Source organism: Pleurodeles waltl, chromosome 9, assembly GCF_031143425.1.
Source record: "Pleurodeles waltl isolate 20211129_DDA chromosome 9, aPleWal1.hap1.20221129, whole genome shotgun sequence".
Taxonomy (NCBI): Eukaryota; Metazoa; Chordata; class Amphibia; order Caudata; family Salamandridae; genus Pleurodeles; species Pleurodeles waltl.
The window spans coordinates 267895513-267914755 of record NC_090448.1 but is presented as its reverse complement, the minus strand read 5'-3'; the positions used below and the strand labels follow the sequence as shown (position 1 = coordinate 267914755).

The 19243-nt window shown below is 43.6% G+C and overlaps 1 protein-coding gene across 1 annotated transcript in view; it reads left to right on the top strand.

Moving 5' to 3' along the window:
• The window catches only part of NOL8 (nucleolar protein 8), a 270845-nt gene that overhangs the window by 247937 nt on the left and 3665 nt on the right, over window positions 1–19243 (top strand). The window contains exon 16 of the mRNA XM_069206675.1: window positions 1350–1432. Coding sequence (XP_069062776.1) covers window positions 1350–1432 — 83 coding nt within the window. The remainder of the gene's footprint in view (window positions 1–1349; window positions 1433–19243) is intronic.

The following is a 19243-nucleotide window of genomic DNA, read 5'->3' as shown; positions in this document are numbered from 1 at the left end:
AGATTGCAGAAACTTTCCCTCTCAGGAATGTGAGACAACCGTGTGATTTTTGGCAATGTTTGGCTTCCAAATTTAATTCAGCGTGCAAGAAAGTTCAACAAATACTCCCTACACCTATACTCAGTATTTTGTACACATTTAAAAATGCATAATTTACTGCCTACCTATTTTTCATTAATTAGATCTTAACATATGGATTGATGCTGGATTGATACACAATGAAAAATCTGAATCATCTGCAGCTTAGTTATTGGCTCTGAGTACAGCATGTTTTTGGACACCCAACACACATGATATATTCCTGAAACCAGAAAAGTATGACAGACGCAATAGTATATTACTTTTGTAAATCGACGATCAGGCCCCAAAAAATTGTCATTATTTTTTTTCAATTCAAACGTTAGTTACTTTGTCAAATCCATCAGCTGTCTGCACAATTGATCCTTTGCTGGATTCTGAATTTGGTCTACTTTTCAGCTTGTACCGTGCATTTCACACTTATTTTCCCCACAACCTACAAAGAGAAAAATCAGTTACCACATAACAAATCTGCAATATTTTGGCTACTTTCTATGTTCCCTCCAGGTAACCCACAAACCCTGGGTCCTTAACATGGATAAAATAGACACCAACCAGGATTGGATATCTTTTGTGAAGAAAAAATAATGAAGACTTAAGAGTGAAGTACCCCATATATCACAAAAAGTTGCAGCACTGGTTGGCATCCGGAGAAAGTTATATCAAGTATTCCACCTTTATCCTAGAGTATTGAGTCCCTCTCTCAGCAGCACATTAAAGAAGGGTTGATTATCTTGATCCATACACATGTGGCACATTACGAATTACGAGGAAGTTCCCAATTAGGCTTACGTCAGTGAAACTCTTTCCTGGTACGTCCTTGAAGAAACTGATCATAACTCCTCCAGTCTTCAGGCTCAATCCCTACTTGCTGCTGTCCTCATCAGTTTATTCTCTTAGCTCCTCATTATTAGCTGCTTACTTTTGGCTTAAACCTTTTCCTGCATGCCATCTGTGACACCATCACCCTCATTCATCTAAGGCTGCTTCTGGAGCATTCTACCCTGAGCTCCACATAACTACACTCACACAATCACTTCCGAATGAAATGCATGTCGAGGTACACAATATTTATAGATGAAAATATCTGGTCTATAAAAACAATGCCAAACAGACCAGCCGTACCTCTTCTGGCAAATTTCACCCTCCTGCACACAACCTATTTCTAGTTCTTCATTTGCGCTACTCAGTCTTGGTCTGGTCAAGCGTAAGCAAGCAAACCATTATAGTTTTGAATAAACCTAATATTAGTCTCAATCTGTCTTTTTTAGAGGGTCCTACTATGTTCTGGCGGTCATCTAACCTTGATGAAGACCTAGAAGCCTGGGAGGAAAGGCGTACAATTTTACTTGAGGTATGCACACTCGATTCATAGATCCTTTCTCTGTGTGGTTGTCACTCTTTACAATTTTTTTTAATTTCTCATCACAGAGGGTAATATTATTGATTTTGTTTTTATTATTATTTTTTGTTTTTGGTCAAATGGTGTTTTATGCTTCTAAGTTTAGCTCTATGTTTTGGGGCATATATATTTGTGCATATAGTCTGTTTAACGTGTGCCCTGGTTTATTTTTGTAAGATGTTTTGCCATGTTACTTGACTTGATTGACATTATTCACTAAAGTCACTTGGTCTGACAGGACGTGGAGTGAGCTATGAATTCTTAATGCCTGTCAGTCCATGACCATGCAGCATACTTACAGTACCCAAGCGGCCAAAGATCTATTGGAAAAGTTGCTCAAATGTGAATTTACCTTGAAAAAAGCGAAAGACAAGAGGCATTTGCAAAGCATGAAAAGTATTTTTAATTAAACATTACAGCTGGGAAAGCACTTACAGTAACTGGGTCTGAGGACAGTCTCAAGGCACAGTTGATCTAAGCGGTGTTTTATACATTTCTCTGAGTACCATAAAACAATTATAGCATTTCTTTCAGGGTAAAGAATGTAAACAGTTGTCTTGGAGTCATATATAAGGTCCTGATAACGAATGCATGTGGGCTGGAACCTGACACAATGAGGGCCAGTGGGTAATGTGACCAGATATCTGGCCTGAGAAGCGAGTGATCGCTGTGTGTTGCAGTGCATGCTGTTCTGATTGAATAAGTGTTCCTAACTTCATGTGTAATCTGACTTTATGTTGTTTTAGGAATGCGGTCACCCCTCCGTCCATGTGTGTTTTATTGCGGCCAGTTTCCTCTGACCATTGTGTGTCACTGTGCCTATCTGTGGGAATGATCTAGGATTCTTATTCCCATGTTTGTATGCCGGCTACATACCACCCCACCTGTAACCTATCAATCAGAAAGTTCAGGCATAGGTCGCAGAGCCTGCCTGACCAAGTACTTCTCTGTCGGTGTTGATGGAGAGTTCATGATGGGTAAATTCAATATTGGTGGTGCGATTTTGTTTTTATATATGAATGTATCATTGTGTGAATTGATATCGACTTTCCAATATTAACATTCGCCCCTTGCATTTTACCCAATTTGAACACTGCATTTTTACAGCAGGAACCCCCCACTTGCAGGAAACCACACAAAAAACAATAACAATACACAAACAGGCAACAGTGACATGCACAGACCAGTCAGCCACCGGTGGAGCCAGGAGAACCAGTTCGTAAACCACTCCTGCTCAGGGCAACCGCCCTTTTCACGCATGTCTCTTTGGGAACGGTGCAATGCCTGGATGGCAAGAGTCAGAGTCCCATTGTCCGTGCCATTGACTGGTATAAATGTGCAGCAGGACACACCGATCTTTGTGCAGATCCTACCCTCCATTGCGATATTCAAGTTCAATTCAGACCGATGTTGCATCACCATGAGGCAGATGGCTCTCGGTTCTTCCTTGATTGAATTAAGGCAGAGCTTAGTGCTGTTCATCATCTTGAGCATCTCCCACCTGGTTATTTGCAACCAGTGCGCATTCGCTTTTGTCTGCACGATGAAGAAGGGTATGGACCCTCCTGCTGATACTTGTGCGTCAGAGAACAGTCTGTAGGGTATGATACTTGTGCATCAGAGAACAGTCTGAATTCTTCTGGAATGTCCCTGTACTAAGCCCAAACAAAATAATCAGCAGTTCTTTTCTCTTGGGCCTGATGCAACAAAGTTGTTTTCTTCCTTAGCAGGTGTTGGTACAACTCTGACAGATCTTCTCCGGGAATGACCAGGGTCGGGTGTGTATGGTGACAAGGAACAGAGGCCACGCCACCCAGGGACGAGCTGAGTGTAGGCAAACTCGCTGCATTGCCAATAAGTGTCCATCAACGTGGAAGTGCCCCATTGTATGTTCGGAATGTGCAGGATTGTGCCACATTTTTCATTCGTACCCATTGTAATTGTTCCTTTGCCTCTGAAACACAAGGAATGCATTGTGTGATTATATACAATTAGGGGTTACCCCTTCCCTTCTATCCACGTATACCTATCTATCTCTGGATCCCAGAGTTCCTGACATGGGGTATCTATGCTGTTATTCAACCCTCCCCTACGAGACTCCTTTCCCTTCATCTCATCGAAGTGGTTGGCCCAACATTGAAACGCCATGTCTCCGGTCCACTTATATTTAACAAAGACAGCCCCAGATATGCTAAGGGTAACCCTGGGACCACAAATTTAAACGGAAGCGGACGTGGTTGTGCATTGATTTGGTGGTTTTGCTACCTCCAAGAATCTCTTTTCTGGAATGTCTCAGGGCTACACAGTATCCTCCCCTATGATGCCCTTCCTGCACATCCTATCTAGCTCAGTTGAGAAGGTACAGTGCTGTGGGATTGGTCTCGTATCGGGTCAGATTCACCACTATAACTGTTGGGTTGTATCTTGGTCCTAATCCTACATAGTTATAGGTGGAGAAGGCCATTTGCTTTTTCAGGGGCTACAAGTAAAGCCTGTCTTCACCTTCTGCATGTGGTATCACAGACATACGCAACATGACCTGGTTGATGTCATGGAACCCACGGCCATCATGTGCTGATACCATGTGTTGTGTAAGAGGGTGCTGTGTAGTGTGTTTGGAATGCTGGTGTTGTTTTTGGTGTAATTATAAGTGACATTGGAGAGGTCCCTACGCAGGTTAGGTGGCAATTTCTGGACAGACACCTTTAGAATAGGCAGTTCTTTGGCAATGAATGGATGCTACAGCACCCCTAGTAAACAGATGTTATACAAATGTACAACAATACATAACTTATAGATCATTGTAGGTCTTGATTTGAACCCAGGGGAGATGTCTGTAGTCCTCTGGTGATAGGAATTTCTTAGTTTTAACAGTTTGAAAGAACATTGTGGTGCAGCTCATGTCTGGCTTTTCTGTGGAAAGTTTCAGCTGCCCATCTGAAAGGTGGGCCCACGCATCTTCCCCTCCACCTTGAGGGCTGTAGGTATTACAAAGATCACTCAGTAAGGTCCTTCAAATTTGGCTTGCCTCCATTTCCTTACAAAATTTCTGATGCAGACTTCCTGTCCGTGTTGAAGTGTTTGATATGGTAGCTTGGCAGTGGTGCACTTTTAGTTCCGATAACTGACCTGTTTGGATGGGAACTTAGCGATTTTGGTTAGCTCGAAGAGACGTATATGCAATTTGTCACCTGGTGCTTGAGAGCTAGCCTTGACACTTAATTTGGTCTGTGTTTTTGTGATGGGGGTCCTCATCAGTCTACCAGTTGCAATCTGGTGTGGTGTGAGATGGTGATCGCTGCTGGGTGTGTTCCTTAGTGCAAACAAGGCCATGGGCATACAGTGGAGCCACTACGTACTAAGGCTTTCACAGATTTTGATTATTTGATTTTTTAACAGACCGTTGAGTCTCTCACTGACGTCATTGCTTTGGAGGCGATACACTAAGGCCAGATAATCTGTTATTCCTAAAAGGATGCAGATTTGATCAAACATTGAGTTGACAAAGTGCTTTCCATTGTCCGACAGGATGACATCTGGTACCCTGTACCTGGGTATTACATCTCTGACAAGGAACGTTGGCTCTGCCTTGGGGTTGAAGTTCTTGTAAGGACCGGCTTCGATACGCCTAGAGTATGGGCATACTGCTACAATCAGGCATCTATAGTTAGCACATCGATCGATCATGTCAATAAAGTCGATGTGTAATGTCCTGAAGGGAACAGTTGGTCTGTGGATAGCAACATGATTTGTTGAAATACATCGTCACTTTTTCGGTGTGGTTGGGAATAAACCAGTCACTCTGAAGTTCTGCTATCATGTTGTCTTTGGCTGTGTTTGCTGATAAATGTAACTGGGGCAATCCTATGTTGACTAAGCAGTGCTGCATGACAGGTTTCCTTGAGGGTGCGTGTCTGTATGTGAGGTCATGTGTGGTCTGCGTGTAGCCCCTGGCTACCCATTGCTCCTTCACGTCAGGCAATGCTGTTTCCTGCATCTCCCTCAAGTACAATTCTGCTGCTCTGTTGTAAGGCTTGTCCTTAACACCAGAACAGCAGGTTCAGCCTAAGATGCCTGTTGTTAAGGGTAGTACCTGTGCCTCCTTTATCCATAAGCTGTCCTTTTTTCAAATTGGTCAGCTAATGCATTTCCTTACAATATGAAGTCCTTTTCCCCATTATGGGTGGTGCTTTTTACCACGGCCACGCCTTTTGGTAGGGAAAGCGCATCAATTAGTAATCCTAGGAGATCCCGATGTGTGTCTGATTTCAGAAACCCTCGCCTATTTCACATTCCTGTGCTAGAGTGCACCGTGGTGGTGACATAGACGGAATCGTGAGTAAATGGTTGCCATCTTTCTCGATGTTTGGGTGAGGGCTTTGATTAATGCTGTCATCCCTGCCGCTCGTGCAGAGAGGTGGGGAAGGAGAGTTAGCTGTGCGGTGACTTGCAGTTTTTTTTAGGCCGCATGGCTACAAGCCATTACTACCGTTGGCCCGTGTGTCTTACCCCAGTCTCTTGTCTGTCATGGAGGAACAGGCAATGTACATTGCCTCACTATCTAGGAAGGGATTCTCCTACGCTGGGCTGATCCCATCAGGGTGTATGTTTGCGCAGTCATGGATCTCCTCCCCTTCTTCAACCTCGTGCCAGGAAGGTGGCTGGGTTTACTTGATGGCACCTTACTATTTTTAGTGATCGCCTGGAGAGAATCAGTTCATAACCCGAAACCGGTTGTGTAGTCAGTATGCTCTTGCTCTTTTGTATGACCACAAGTGCAGAATGTTCTGCATACAGTGTCACTAGTACCCCCATCACAATGGAGGTGCTTTTGTCGACGGCAAAGGCTGCTGGGTTTACTGGATGGCACTGTACTATTTTTAGTGATGGCCTGGAGAGAATTGGTTTGTAACCCGAAACCTGGTGTGTAGTCAATGTGCTCTTGCCCTTTTTGTATGACTTCTGGCACTGAATGCTCTGCATACAGTGTCAGCGGTTCCCTCAACACAATGGAGGTGCTTTTGTCGATGGGTAGCCCCTTTCCACTTGGGAAAGTCCCTGCATGACTGAGTCTAAAAGCCCACTGTAGTACGCAACAGGTTTGCACACCAGGGGATACTTTTGTGTCAGGACTGCTGACATGACTCATCTGTTGCTGTGGCTAAATAAGAAGAGTTCCTTCTGATAGTCAGGCGTTCCTAACAGGTGGGAATGCGGTATCTCTGTTTTGAGCTTTCAGAAGGCATCGTGCATCTCAGGCATCCATACTAGTTCCTCGTGGCCAGCTTTCGTTTTCTTTATGGCTTCGAGTAAGGAGGCAACAAGCGTGCTGTAGTCAATGTCCCACTGCCAGACATAGTTGCATAGTCCTAAAAAAAAAATCCATACCCTTTTTCGGCATTGCCCTAATAGAATCGGCACGTTGCAACGTGATCCATCGACCAGCTGCTGAGATCAACTGACACAGATAACTAACCTCCTGTTGTACATCCTGGATCTTCCCCTTCTCTACTTTGTACCCTCTCTCAGCAAGTACAGTCAGGAGGGCTGTTGTGTCCTGAAGACAGGTCCTCAGAGCGACTGCATATCAAGATGTCATCTCCATACTGTATCAGGGTGCTATTCCATCAGAAGTTAGCGAGGTCCTTTCTTAGAATTTGATTGAAGATACTGAGAGACTCACAGTACCCTTGCAGTAGTCTACGGTATAGCAGCTGAACCCCTCGGAACATGAACTCAGTTAAGTACTGACTGTCAGGGTGCAACAGGATGCTAAAAAAAATGTTCTTGGTGTCCATCACGGAGAGATAGCGGGCTTCTGCAGGTATGTTGGTATGATAGAGGGGTCTGGCACCACAGGGAATACCTGCACCACAATGTCATTGAGAGGGCGCAGGTCCTACACCAGGTGCCAGGTCCCTCCCTTACTCTTTTTGACCAGTAAGATCGGTGTATTGCAGGTGGAGAACCTCCTGATCAACTAGTGCTTGGATTAGAGGTGTTACACCCTCATCAGCTTCCTTGGAGAGAGGGTACTGACGCACCCGAGGTAGGATGGCCCCTCCTTACTGGGTTGGCGGTATTGATCAGCCTCACATCATACGGTTCACTTGCCCATAACTGTGGCGGTACTGCTGATAAGTCTTGCACCAGCCATGTCGTCAGTACCGCCATGGGCAACAGAGCCCTGTTTCGCAATTCTACTCTGAACTTACTCGTCTCTGCGAAGATGATACCTGAGGCCCCTGGACACTCACCAAACAGCTGGTCATCAGTTACCTCCCTCATACTGAGACCAGGCATAGTGAAAATAATACATGCTCAAATGGCATTCCCTTGGTCGGTGGCCAGCAGGACCCCATATTTGGGCCACACCTCGCCAGCCTCCAGGCAAAGCAGCGGCTCCTCTTGGGTTTCATATCATGGTGACCCTCCCAGTGGAACACAAATTCGCAGCCAACTGAAGCCTCCAACCCAGCAGTCCCCGTGCATTAGCAATCAATGTGAGGACAGCATTGGTGAAGGCCGTCTGGTCAACGGGTATCACTCTTATGTGTGCAGTATGGGCTGGTTAAGGACATGAGTCTTGATGGGGGTAACCCCAGGGGTTACGCAGGTCATTGTCACATCTTCTGAGAAATGAATGTACATGTTTAGTTCAGCCATTACGTCTCTTTCTAGGAGATTAGTCTGGGATAAGGGCTGATATTACAGCTGTCCCTTCACGCAGCTGCCTCCCACGTCTATCTTCAGGGGTTTTGTAAAGGGAAACCCTTATGGCCGTGTACTGTGACCTCTGTATCATTGAGCCAGCAATTCATTATAGTCATAGATTCTACCAGCCAAACCAGGAGGAAACCACTGGGGGCCCAAATAAATAGAAAGACCTAAGATTTCCTGTAAGAAATGGGCTGTAACATATTTTGATGAAGTAGAGAAAGGTGGAGAACAAAAAAGCAGCATTAGAGAGCCAATGTTAACAATTGGTGAAAAAAAGTAACAATACGAACTGTGACAGGTGGAGATAGCAAAAGGGTTTGAAGTCCTCGTCTTTAAGGTGCGTTGTCATCTAGTAGGAGGAAATGGGAAGAATGGGAGGACCAAGAGAGGGACCAGAGTCTCCCTCTCCTAAAAGCAGAAGGTCCTCAAGTCCGTAGTGGTAATAGTAGATGAAATAAAACTCAGAATTGAGAAAAAAAGGTCATTGATGAGAAATAAATAGAAAAGGACACATTGATTTGATCTCTGTGACACCACAAGTGGTTTTACTTGCACTTTTAGTAAGTATGTAGCTTTGGTAATGATGTATTCACCATGAAAGCAGATCTTACTCATGGGTTCATCTCTGATATTCATTAACCATGAAAACCGGACCAAAACAATCACAAGATCAAAATCTTTCTCCATTGCTACATTTTCTTTGACAGCCTTTTAAAAATGTAAGTCTTCAAGAGAGTCAGTGCATCCTTATTGAGAAGAAATAAACTGTATGCCGGCTTAAGTGCCTAGGCTAACCTCACTGCCCCAGATAGCACAGCTCAGGCAGATGGTTGGTGTCTGAATCTGTTAGAATGGGGACTCATCAGTAAGGGTGTGATGCCAAACCACCCGAACCTAGGAAATGTACTAGTTCCAGGAATAGGGGAGGCAAAACAAGGAACAATATATATACATGTGCCTTGAAGCTTTAGCACACATAAGAATAGTACTGGTGAGTAAGATGTAAGTACTTACTAAATGACTGGAATGGCTGAGCCCAGCAGTCCAGATCTGTCCAGAGACTATATTCTTCCAGAGAGTAAGAAGCAGCCAGATTGTACTAGTGAGAAAGAAGACCAATGGGAACCAAGAAAGGAGTAAAATAACAAAATGGGCTGGGTGCAAACTGACATGAAACTGATCAAAAACCACAATAATCTAAGGTGCTGGCAGGTGTATTGCCATTAAATGCATAGCTTTTGATAAAACATAATCCAGGTTTGATCCACAAGAAGATAACCTTTGTTTTGGAGTGGGATAAGACTGTACATGAATGATTGTCACTACAAGACAGATACAGAGTTTGTGAACCACTTTTCAGGAAATGCTGCCCATTTTTGCCATAGAGACACCATTTGCCAGGATGACAACTTGATCCCAACATTAGTGAACTGTATTGCTATTGGGTGACATCTTTGAGGGAGTTTGGGATTTGTGTTATCTTCATGAAAGCGTTCTCTTATCAAAACAGCAAACGTTAAACATTTTGCATTTGACTCACCAGCATATTTAAACTTGAAATGCATAGTCAGTCAATAAAAAATATTTGACAAGTGGGCCTAACGTTTTATGATACACTGGAGATCATTCTTTTAATTAAAGTATTTTTCAGATTCTCCTTTAAACATAAAATAAAGTAGCATTTGCTGTTCTAACTTTTCAGGCCACTTTTAGCGATGTGGGTGCATATAATAAAGAGTGCAGTTCTGCCAAAATGATATTTGATTCTCCTTTCAAAGTGCCCCTTGAAGCACAGGGAGTTTTGTGTCTTTGGAGAAAAAGCTGTGTCTGGTTCAGATTTCCAGATCTCACACACATAATTAAAATACCTTGTGTAACATGGGAGTGTTTCTGATAGCTGTTGAGGTCTATGCTTGTACTCAGCTGTAGTGCTAGAGTCTAATCCTTAACATTAATGTGCATCTATATATACTTTTGTGGCTTTGAGAATCTTGTATATGATGTAAGTCTTGTCTATTAACAGTATTTTTTCTGTGGGTGCAGGAGAAGCAAAGTTCTCCCGTCAGAGTAAACCAAGCACACCCACTTACCTCTTTCTGTCTGATCTGCATTATTTCATTTTCTGGCCATCTGTTTGAGGCATGGGCCTGAGCTTTTTGAGCTTCAAGCTTGAACGTTGGAAGAACCTTTCTTTCAGGTTCACTATGATATGGTTGTTCACACTAATCCAAGGTTCCTTCATAAGGTAGTTTCTTCTACTTTAACCAATCCATTGAGCTACCAGTTTTCTTTCTCCTATCCGATCCAGTTGCAAAAAGGCCTTGCCATACTCTGGATGTGAAGCAAGCTCTTACGTACTATATGGATAGAACAAAACCTTTTTGCAAAACTCAACAACTTTTTCTTACCTTCTCAAACCCACATAAGGGGAGGGCTCTTCTCAAATCAGGCATATCCAGGTGGATTATTAACTGTATTCAGATATGCTAAGCAAAAGCCAAGAGACCTTTACTTATCCTGCCTGGAGCCCACTCTACCCATAATAAGGGTGCCTCTATGGCCTTCTTGGGAAACATTCCTATAACGGATATCTGCGAAGCAGCTAGCTGGTCTGTAACATCCAACTTTACTAAACAATGTTATGTGGTTGTATTAAAACACCAACAAGCTAATGTTGGGTAGGCTATACTCTGTACACTTTTTCAGTCCTCTGCAACATCCTCAGGCTAGCCACAGCTTGGGGGAAGACTGCTTGAAGTCTATGCACAGAATGTGTATCTACAGCCACATGTGCCTCAGATGGAAAATGGCACTTACCTTCTTGCATCTATTTGTGGCATGTACTGCTGGAGATTCAAATGTGACCACCCTCCTCCCCGGAATCCTTTTGGTGTTGCGGACGTCCTATATTATTTATTTTTCTTTGTCTGGTCATCTCTCTTCTGTAGCTCTATGCTCCATTTTCCAGTCTCACCCACTGTGTAGAAAAGAAACTAACTATGGAGCTGATGTGCATTACCAACAATAGAAGTCATTGTTCCTCATTACTCAAGACTATTTCTTCGAAGAAAATCAACTTGCACACATCCAGGCCCAACACTAGATGGCCAGAGTATACACAGCTTGTGAATCTTCAGCACTACATGCCATGAACAGAGGCTTACAATATAAGTATCACTTTCTTTATAGTGCTGTGCATTTATGAGCTATAACACTATTTGGAGCCATATCTTTGGCTAGGAAAGTGCTACAGACTTCTGGTGTTTACTTGATGTTCTCTTGCAGTGTGTGGTAGTTGGTGTGAACCTGTGTTAAAGTTCTTTTCTTTTTCAGTGTAGAGAGCCTCACTCAACATTAGCTATTAGTACAGAGTAAACTGCATTCTGAGAGTTTAACCTCATCCCACCCTCTTAAGTACCACCTTGGCTGCTCTACCTCACTACTGCCCGAGTCAGTTGTGAAAGGAAAGTACCTAGTCATATAGTATGAGTACATGAGTATTTATTGCCACAGCCCAACATTGGTAAACGACCACAGTTATGGCCCTGTAATCACTGACTGCATTGGAACCCCAAGAAAAGGCATTGATGCATAGTTAGAGTATAATGTAACTCTCCTAACATTGAGAGCACCGCCTATGTGCCCCAGGTACTAAAACACTTATTTGCAGGTACACTTAATCACTTTCTGATTGTCATATTGGCGGAGGGTAATGTACATTTCTGTCCAGTATCAGTGTCATAGAAACATTTTTTTCATGTGTGCTGGGTGGATGATCATAGTATTTTAGAATATTTGTTGAGTGGGCTTTGGGTCTGACCCTTACTTATGATTTGCTGGCATTGTTGACTGTTTCCGTTCCATGCTCTTGATTTGATGGCTTTAGTCCCCTGATCTTTTGCTTGACCTGCATCTGGGCTATTTTGGTTTCACCATGTGTTTTTCAAACAATGAGTGTATACTTCCACTGCTGACTTCAGGGCACTGTTTTCCTTTTGCATGTTTCTTTGCCTTTGACTTTCAGCACTTTGTGAAAGCACGTCTGTTGCTCCCTCCCACTCATCCCTGTGTGTCTGCTACTCGCTGACCCCAACTACGTCTCACTCTTGTTGCCTCCTCCGACTCTCCCTTTTTCCCTTTTGTGATCCCACTTGGTGACTCTCCCTGATGTATGATTCTACGGCTTCCTTTGTATAACACACCTTGCTCTACTGGTCTTTCCCAAAATGTGTCTTCGCTATTACCCCCACCCAAACATCTTGCCTCTCCATCACACCTCACTTCCTGCACCCTGCTTTGTCAAAGCTAGACTGATTGGCTTTGCCCGAGCTTGTTTAATGCAATTTCCAATGTCATAATCCATAAGTGACTGAAACAGTAACCTCAAAAAGGATAGTTAAGTGAATATTATGATTTGTAAGTGGTAATGTGTTCTCCTAAAACCTGTACAGTAGGAGAAGCTTTCAGTCTTTCATGTGACCTTGGGGTAGATTGTTCTGCACATAACTCTCAAATTAGTACTGCTCTAAAAGAATCACAGAATGCCCGCAGAACTACGCAAAATGAGTATTTCTGCATTTAGCTCTATTTTCCTACATGCCACCCTGCATCCGAGTATGTATTTTGCTCTAAAACAAATAGCAGTAAATGCAAGAGAACACAAATAGTGACTGTGAGCAGCCGCTTGGGCCCGCTAAATGCAGAATTTTCCTCCAACTTACTCCTGCATTTAGAGCTAGTTTCTAAGCGCAAGATGCACCGGTGCATCCAAAATGGGCTTGTGGATGCATTTTGCATTAAGAAATAGCTCTAAATGCAACAGAACATAAACGGTAGAAACGTGCTGCTGTGGTAGGATTTTTTCTCCCATATTGCTCTTAATTATACAAGTGGGCATAATCAAATTTTCGTTAATTCCTCATCAGAGAGTAGCACAGATTTACTGAAAATACTCAGTGTAATTAAAAGCATTCCAAAGCCTAATAAAACGTTTTTTTAAAAATCCTATGTTCAGTTTCTTCATAGTCTTCAAAATATCAAGGCATATAGGCAGTGATTTTGCCATACATCTCCTTTCCTGTTGGCATTGTGTGCCTGAAACATGCACTTAAATTTATAACCATGAATGTAATGTCAGGCTTTGAAATTCCTGCTTAACTAAGAGCACCGTCCACCCATTCTCTTCCTTCAGCTTCAAAATGAGCACATTTGTTTGCCGTTTAATCTTCTCCGGTTTGTTCCAGGAAATTACCTTCTTGAGTTATGTAGTCCTTAATGTATTTTTGTTCTGTTGTATTATATTATTCAGGTATTACAAAGATAAGGTTTAATTCAGATTAGAATAGTTTGTAAGAAACAATAAACAGACTAGAGCAACACATAAACATGCCAGGAAACGTGCAGGTTCTAAAATCAGAGAACATCAAAAATGTTAGCTGGCGATCGTGTGGTGACAGAATGTAAACAACACAAAATTTACTCTGATCTCGCTCCATGAGGACCACTGGGCACCGTCACTGTGTGTGGCTATGAATAACTGTTTACAGACATTTATACATTTTCGTACATGAAGACCCTTAATCATCCTCTTGTCTTAGATGGATGCACACTCCCAAGTAAGATATTTGAGATAGGCATACTTTTTCCTCAAAAGCAAATATCTTATAAAGTGAAGGCTTGCCATGTTGTCCTTTTGTGGATCATGATGCATTATTGTTGAGATGAAAAACAGTTTAATGGCATGTGTGGCTATAAATACACATGTTCTGCATACTTCTGCCATCTAGTGTTGGGTCCGGATGTGTACAAGTTGTTTTTCTTTGAAGAAGCTGTCAGAATCACGAGGTAAAGTGACCTCTCCTTTTGGTGATACTGTGCATGGGCATCGACTCCATTATTAGATTGTTTTCGTTCCGCCGTCGGGCTTGGACGTGTTCTTAAGTGCACCGATTTGAGACTGCTTCGGGTCCCCTTCAGAATAACTTTGATTTCTATATTCATCTGTATTGTTTACAATTGTGTTTCATTCATAGCGTGTGAAATTGGGATGCAAAACTCACTTTGTCCCGTTGACGTACTCCACCCCTGGTCTTTGAGCCTTGCCCGATCGGGCCTCTGTTTTTTCTACACTTCGGTATCTAACTGAAATGCGCTGCTGATGGAACAGACACCTTTTCGTTTTTGCCCTAGGTGTCATGCCAAAACCCCCATGCAGACATCCACTAGGTGTGTAACCTTTGTAAATCACAGGATCACAATGAAGAGGACTGTGAGGCCCGTCAATCGTTTTGACCGAAGAAGACTCTACAAGATCGCCTGGCACGTTGAAAAGAAATGCAGCAAAAAGACCTCAAGAAGACACCGGATATCTTCAGTCTCCAGGACATCGAGCCACAAGAAGAGTTCCAAGAGGCTACTGTAGCAGGAGAGGAAGCCTTATCCTTTTCGGAATCTGAGCTGGAGGCTGAAGAGAGCGTGCAGACACAACAGGATCCATCGGCGCAGCACACAGTGAGTACAATGGCCCATGTACTAAGGAAGTATTCCACTTCAAGAGAGACTACCACTGCCAGCCGGCCCTTGGTCAGCACTTAATGATTGCCGAGGATGCCCCGCCTTCAAGCTCTGAGCCGAAGGCTAAGGCTAAAGACTCCTCTCATAAAGTGGCCTCAGAGGTTTCGACACCGACCCAGCCTAGGCTGTCTTCAGTCCCAACAACATCGGCATCTAGCTTTTCAGCACAGAAACAAAGACATTCGTTGGCACTGAAAATTTTGCCATTTGAATCATAACCATCTGTTTCTGCACCAGAGCCTATTTTACAGATGATGGCAGAGAAGCTTGATCTGAAACAAAAGACTATAAATATTCAACCAAATACTGGTTGGATCGTTGCAAAATCTTCACATCTTAAGCACAGACTTCATTCGAGGAGGCTACTGATGTCCAACCACTTTCACAGAAGAAAAAGGACATTGCCACCAATCCAATACCTCCACCTTTATCACCCAATCCTCCACCACAACATCATTCACACTCGGAGGCAGAAGATTTAATACACACAAACTCCATTAGGGTCGCCACACTCCTTTGTAGAAGATCAGGGGGAGGGATGATGACACACAACAGCCACTATTAGATCCTTGGGACACATTTGATATTGACACACCAGGGGACACAGATCCTGATTTATATCCGGCAAAACCTTTTCCATCAGATGACACTGTGGCCCTCCAGGGCCGGGGACAACGGAAGCACCGCCAACAGGCTGGCGGTGCTTCCTGGGCCATTCTGTCTGGCGGTTTCCCGCCGGATTTCCCCCGGTTGACCAAATCCGCCATGGCGGCGCTGCAAGCAGCGCCGCCATGGGGATTCTGATCCCCTTCCCGCCACCCTGTTTCTGGCGGTTTTTACCACCAGGAACAGGATGGCAGGAACGGGTGTCCTGGCATGGGCAGTGCAGGGGCCCCCTAACAGGGCCCCAGCCTGCTTTTGACTGTCTGCTATGCAGACAGTGAAAAGCGCGACAGGTGCAACTGCACCCGTCGCACACCTGCAACACCGCCGGCTCCATTCGGAGCCGGCTTCTGTGTTCCCGGCCCAGCGGGAAAGTTAGAATGGCCCCAGCGGTCTTTTGACCGCGGGGCGGCCGAATGGCGGTTCCCGCCTGGCGGGCAGCAACCGCCGCCCGCCGGGGTCAAAATGACCCCCTATATCTTTTAATGAGCTGGTAGCTAGGCGGCTGCATACCATCAGGTCACATTGCATAAGGACCATATAGAAGTTGATTTTGTATTTGAAACCCTTCCACAACTAGGGCATCTCAATATCTGCCCATGTAGAGGATGACGTGGCATGTGGATGAAATTTTTAAAGACCCTGTTCGTGTTTGAATAATTACACCCAGGGTTGACAAAAAATATATAAACCAGCCCCATCAGATCCTGCTTATATTAAGGAACAGATGTGTCTAGATTTCTTAGTAGTCTGCAATGCTTGTAGAAGGGTTCATTCTCAAACTTCTGGGGACGCACCTCCTCCAGACAAGGAGTCAAAGCTCATTGACACTTAAGGCAAAAGGGTGGGGGTTCAAGCAGCTAGCTACTGGAGGATTGCCAACACACAAGCACTATTGGCAAGATATGACAGAGCACACTGGTATAAGATGTAAGATCTTATTCAACAACTCCCAGAAGAATTTAAAAAGAAGAGACAACAACTTGTACAGGAGGGCAAGTTGATGTCCAACATTTGTATTAAATCTACTCTTGATGCTGCAGATACAGCTGTCAGGGGAATAAACACAAGTGTATTATTACGCCGTCATCCATGGCTCCGTACATCTGGTTTTAAACCTGAAGTTCAACAAACGCTGTTAAATTCCCCCCTTTTTATCAGGAACATCTTACTGGTCCACAAGTAGACCAAGCGCCAGCAAAAATGTAAAAAGATGCTAACGAGGCTCCTTTCGTAAAACAACTTTGAAACAAAGTCATAGACAAGCAGCATCAGAATCCTGTATGTCTTTCGGACAGCAGCATTCACCATCGTCTTGAAGAGTTTTTTTTATAGAGGATCATATAGGGGGAACAATTCCAAAGGTAGAGGAAAAGGTGCCTCCAGTTGTACCACCCCTTCCACCTCAAAACAGTGATTCTCCTCATTCCTTCCAATCACACAACACCTGTTTGGGGATGTCTACAGCAATTGTTCCCCGGCTGGCAAAATATAACAGACCAGTGGGTGTTGGACATTATCCAGCATGGTTATTGCCTAGAACTCATAACCACACCTCAAGATATACCACCAAAAAAGCACAAAGTCTCTCTAGAACATCTCCAATTGTTAAATCAAGAGGTACGGGCTCTCCTTCACAAAGGAGCAATAGAGTTAGCTCCCAATCATCAAAAGGGAAAAGGAGTTTATTCTCTGTATTTTTTCATCCCCAAAAAAGATGGGTCCATTCGTCCAGTTCTGGATCTCAGACCACTGAATCAATGCATCCTATCCGAGCATTTTCATATGGTCCCTCTACAAGATGTAATACCATTATTACAACAAGGAAACTTCATGTGTGCCCTAGATCTAAAGGATGCATATTTCCACAACCCAATACATCCAGCACACAGAAAATATCTCAGATTTGTCATACAAGGCAGACATTACCAGTTCAAAGTTCTCCCACTCGGAGTAAAAACTGCACCTTGTGTATTCACAAAATACCTCGTAGTAGTTACAGCGCATCTACGCAGACCAAGCATTCACGTCTTCCCATATCTTGGTGACTGGCTTATCAAATCCAGTTCCCTTCAGCAATGTCTGCAGCACACATAGACAACAATTAATCTCCTACACCAGTTAGGGTTTACCATCAGCATACAAAAATCATACCTACAACTGTCTCAAATACAGCCAGACTTAGGAGCTGTTCTTAACACACTTAGGATTAGCCTACTCCAATGCAATCAGAATTCAGAATATAACAACTCTATTAAATCAACTATTCCCCAATCAACATGTTACAGTACGAACAATCCAAAAAATTCTAGGGATGATGGCATCTTGTATTACAATAGTCCCATATGTAAGACTACACATGCATCCGCTGCAGGAGTGTCTGGTGAGTCAATGGTCTCAAGCACAGAGTCAGTTACACGATCTAGTGTTTGTAGACAGCCTCACTCACTCTTCTGTGCAATGGTAGAAAACACAAAATCTGACAAAAGGGTGGCCGTTTCTAGACCCTGCTCATTCTCACAACAGATGCCTCCCTTACAGGTTCGGGTGTTCATCTCCTCAATCTCTCAACACAAGGGATGTGGGACACCAAACATCAATCTCTGCACATAAATTACTTGGAACTTGGAACTTCAGGCAGTTCACCTAGCACTCAAAGCTTTTCTAGTTCACCTTCAAAACAAGACTGTTATAGTCTGGGTGGACAATACAACAGCCATGTTTTATTTACAAAAATAGGGATGGGGGACACACTCTACAGTTGTCTTGACCAGCTCAGACAATCTGGCATTGGGAAATTCAACACTGCATTCAGCTGTTAGCAGAACACTTCCTAGGGACGGACATCGATCGTGCCAACCTGCTCAGCAGGATGCAGCAACATGTTCATGAGTGGGAACTCCACTCTCAACTCCTACAAAAATACTTCCATCAGTGTGGATTTCCACACATAGATCTGTTCGCAACAGCAAACAACTCCAAAAGCACAAACTTCGCCTCTAGGCTCCCATACCCCCTCTCCAAGGGCAATGCTCTATGGATGAGACGGTCAGGGATGTATGCTTACGCTTTTCCTTTCCCTCTTTTTCCCTTTGTGGTGAGGAAGCTCAGACAATCCTATCTCACCCTCATTCTGGGTGCTCCCACTTGAGCACATTAACCATGGTTCACACACTGCTCGAACTTTTAGTAGTCCTACATGAGAAGCTCCCCCTATGCCCGGACCTTCTCACTCAGAACCATTGAGAAATCAGACACTCAAATCCCCAATAATTCAACCTTGCAATTTGGCTCCTGAGGTCATAGAGTTGGGATATTTACGCTTACCTCCTGAATGCGTGACCATTCGTAACGAAGCACGCAAATCACTAGAGCATGCTACGCCGCTAAATGGAAAAGGTTTGTTATTTATTGTCAAACCAACCAAATTGATCCGTTTGATGTAACTATTCAATGTATTGTTTTCTCTTTGCAAACTTGTGGCCTAGCATATACTTTGTACGGCCGCATTTGGCAGCAATAGCAGCTTATCTACAAAATAGGCAACACTTAACATTATTCAAAATCCCAGTTATTAAAGCATTTATAGAATGTTTTAAAAGAGTGATTCCACCCACTCCAACACCGACATGGAATCTTAATATTGTGCTTACCAGACTTATGGGACCTCCATTTGAACCTTTATATAAATGTCCAATCCAGTTTCTTTCCTGGAAAGTAGCATTTATGGTGGCAATCACTTCACTAACACTTGTGAGTGAGCTTCAGGCATTAACCTTTGAAGAACCTTTTTTACAGGTACATAAG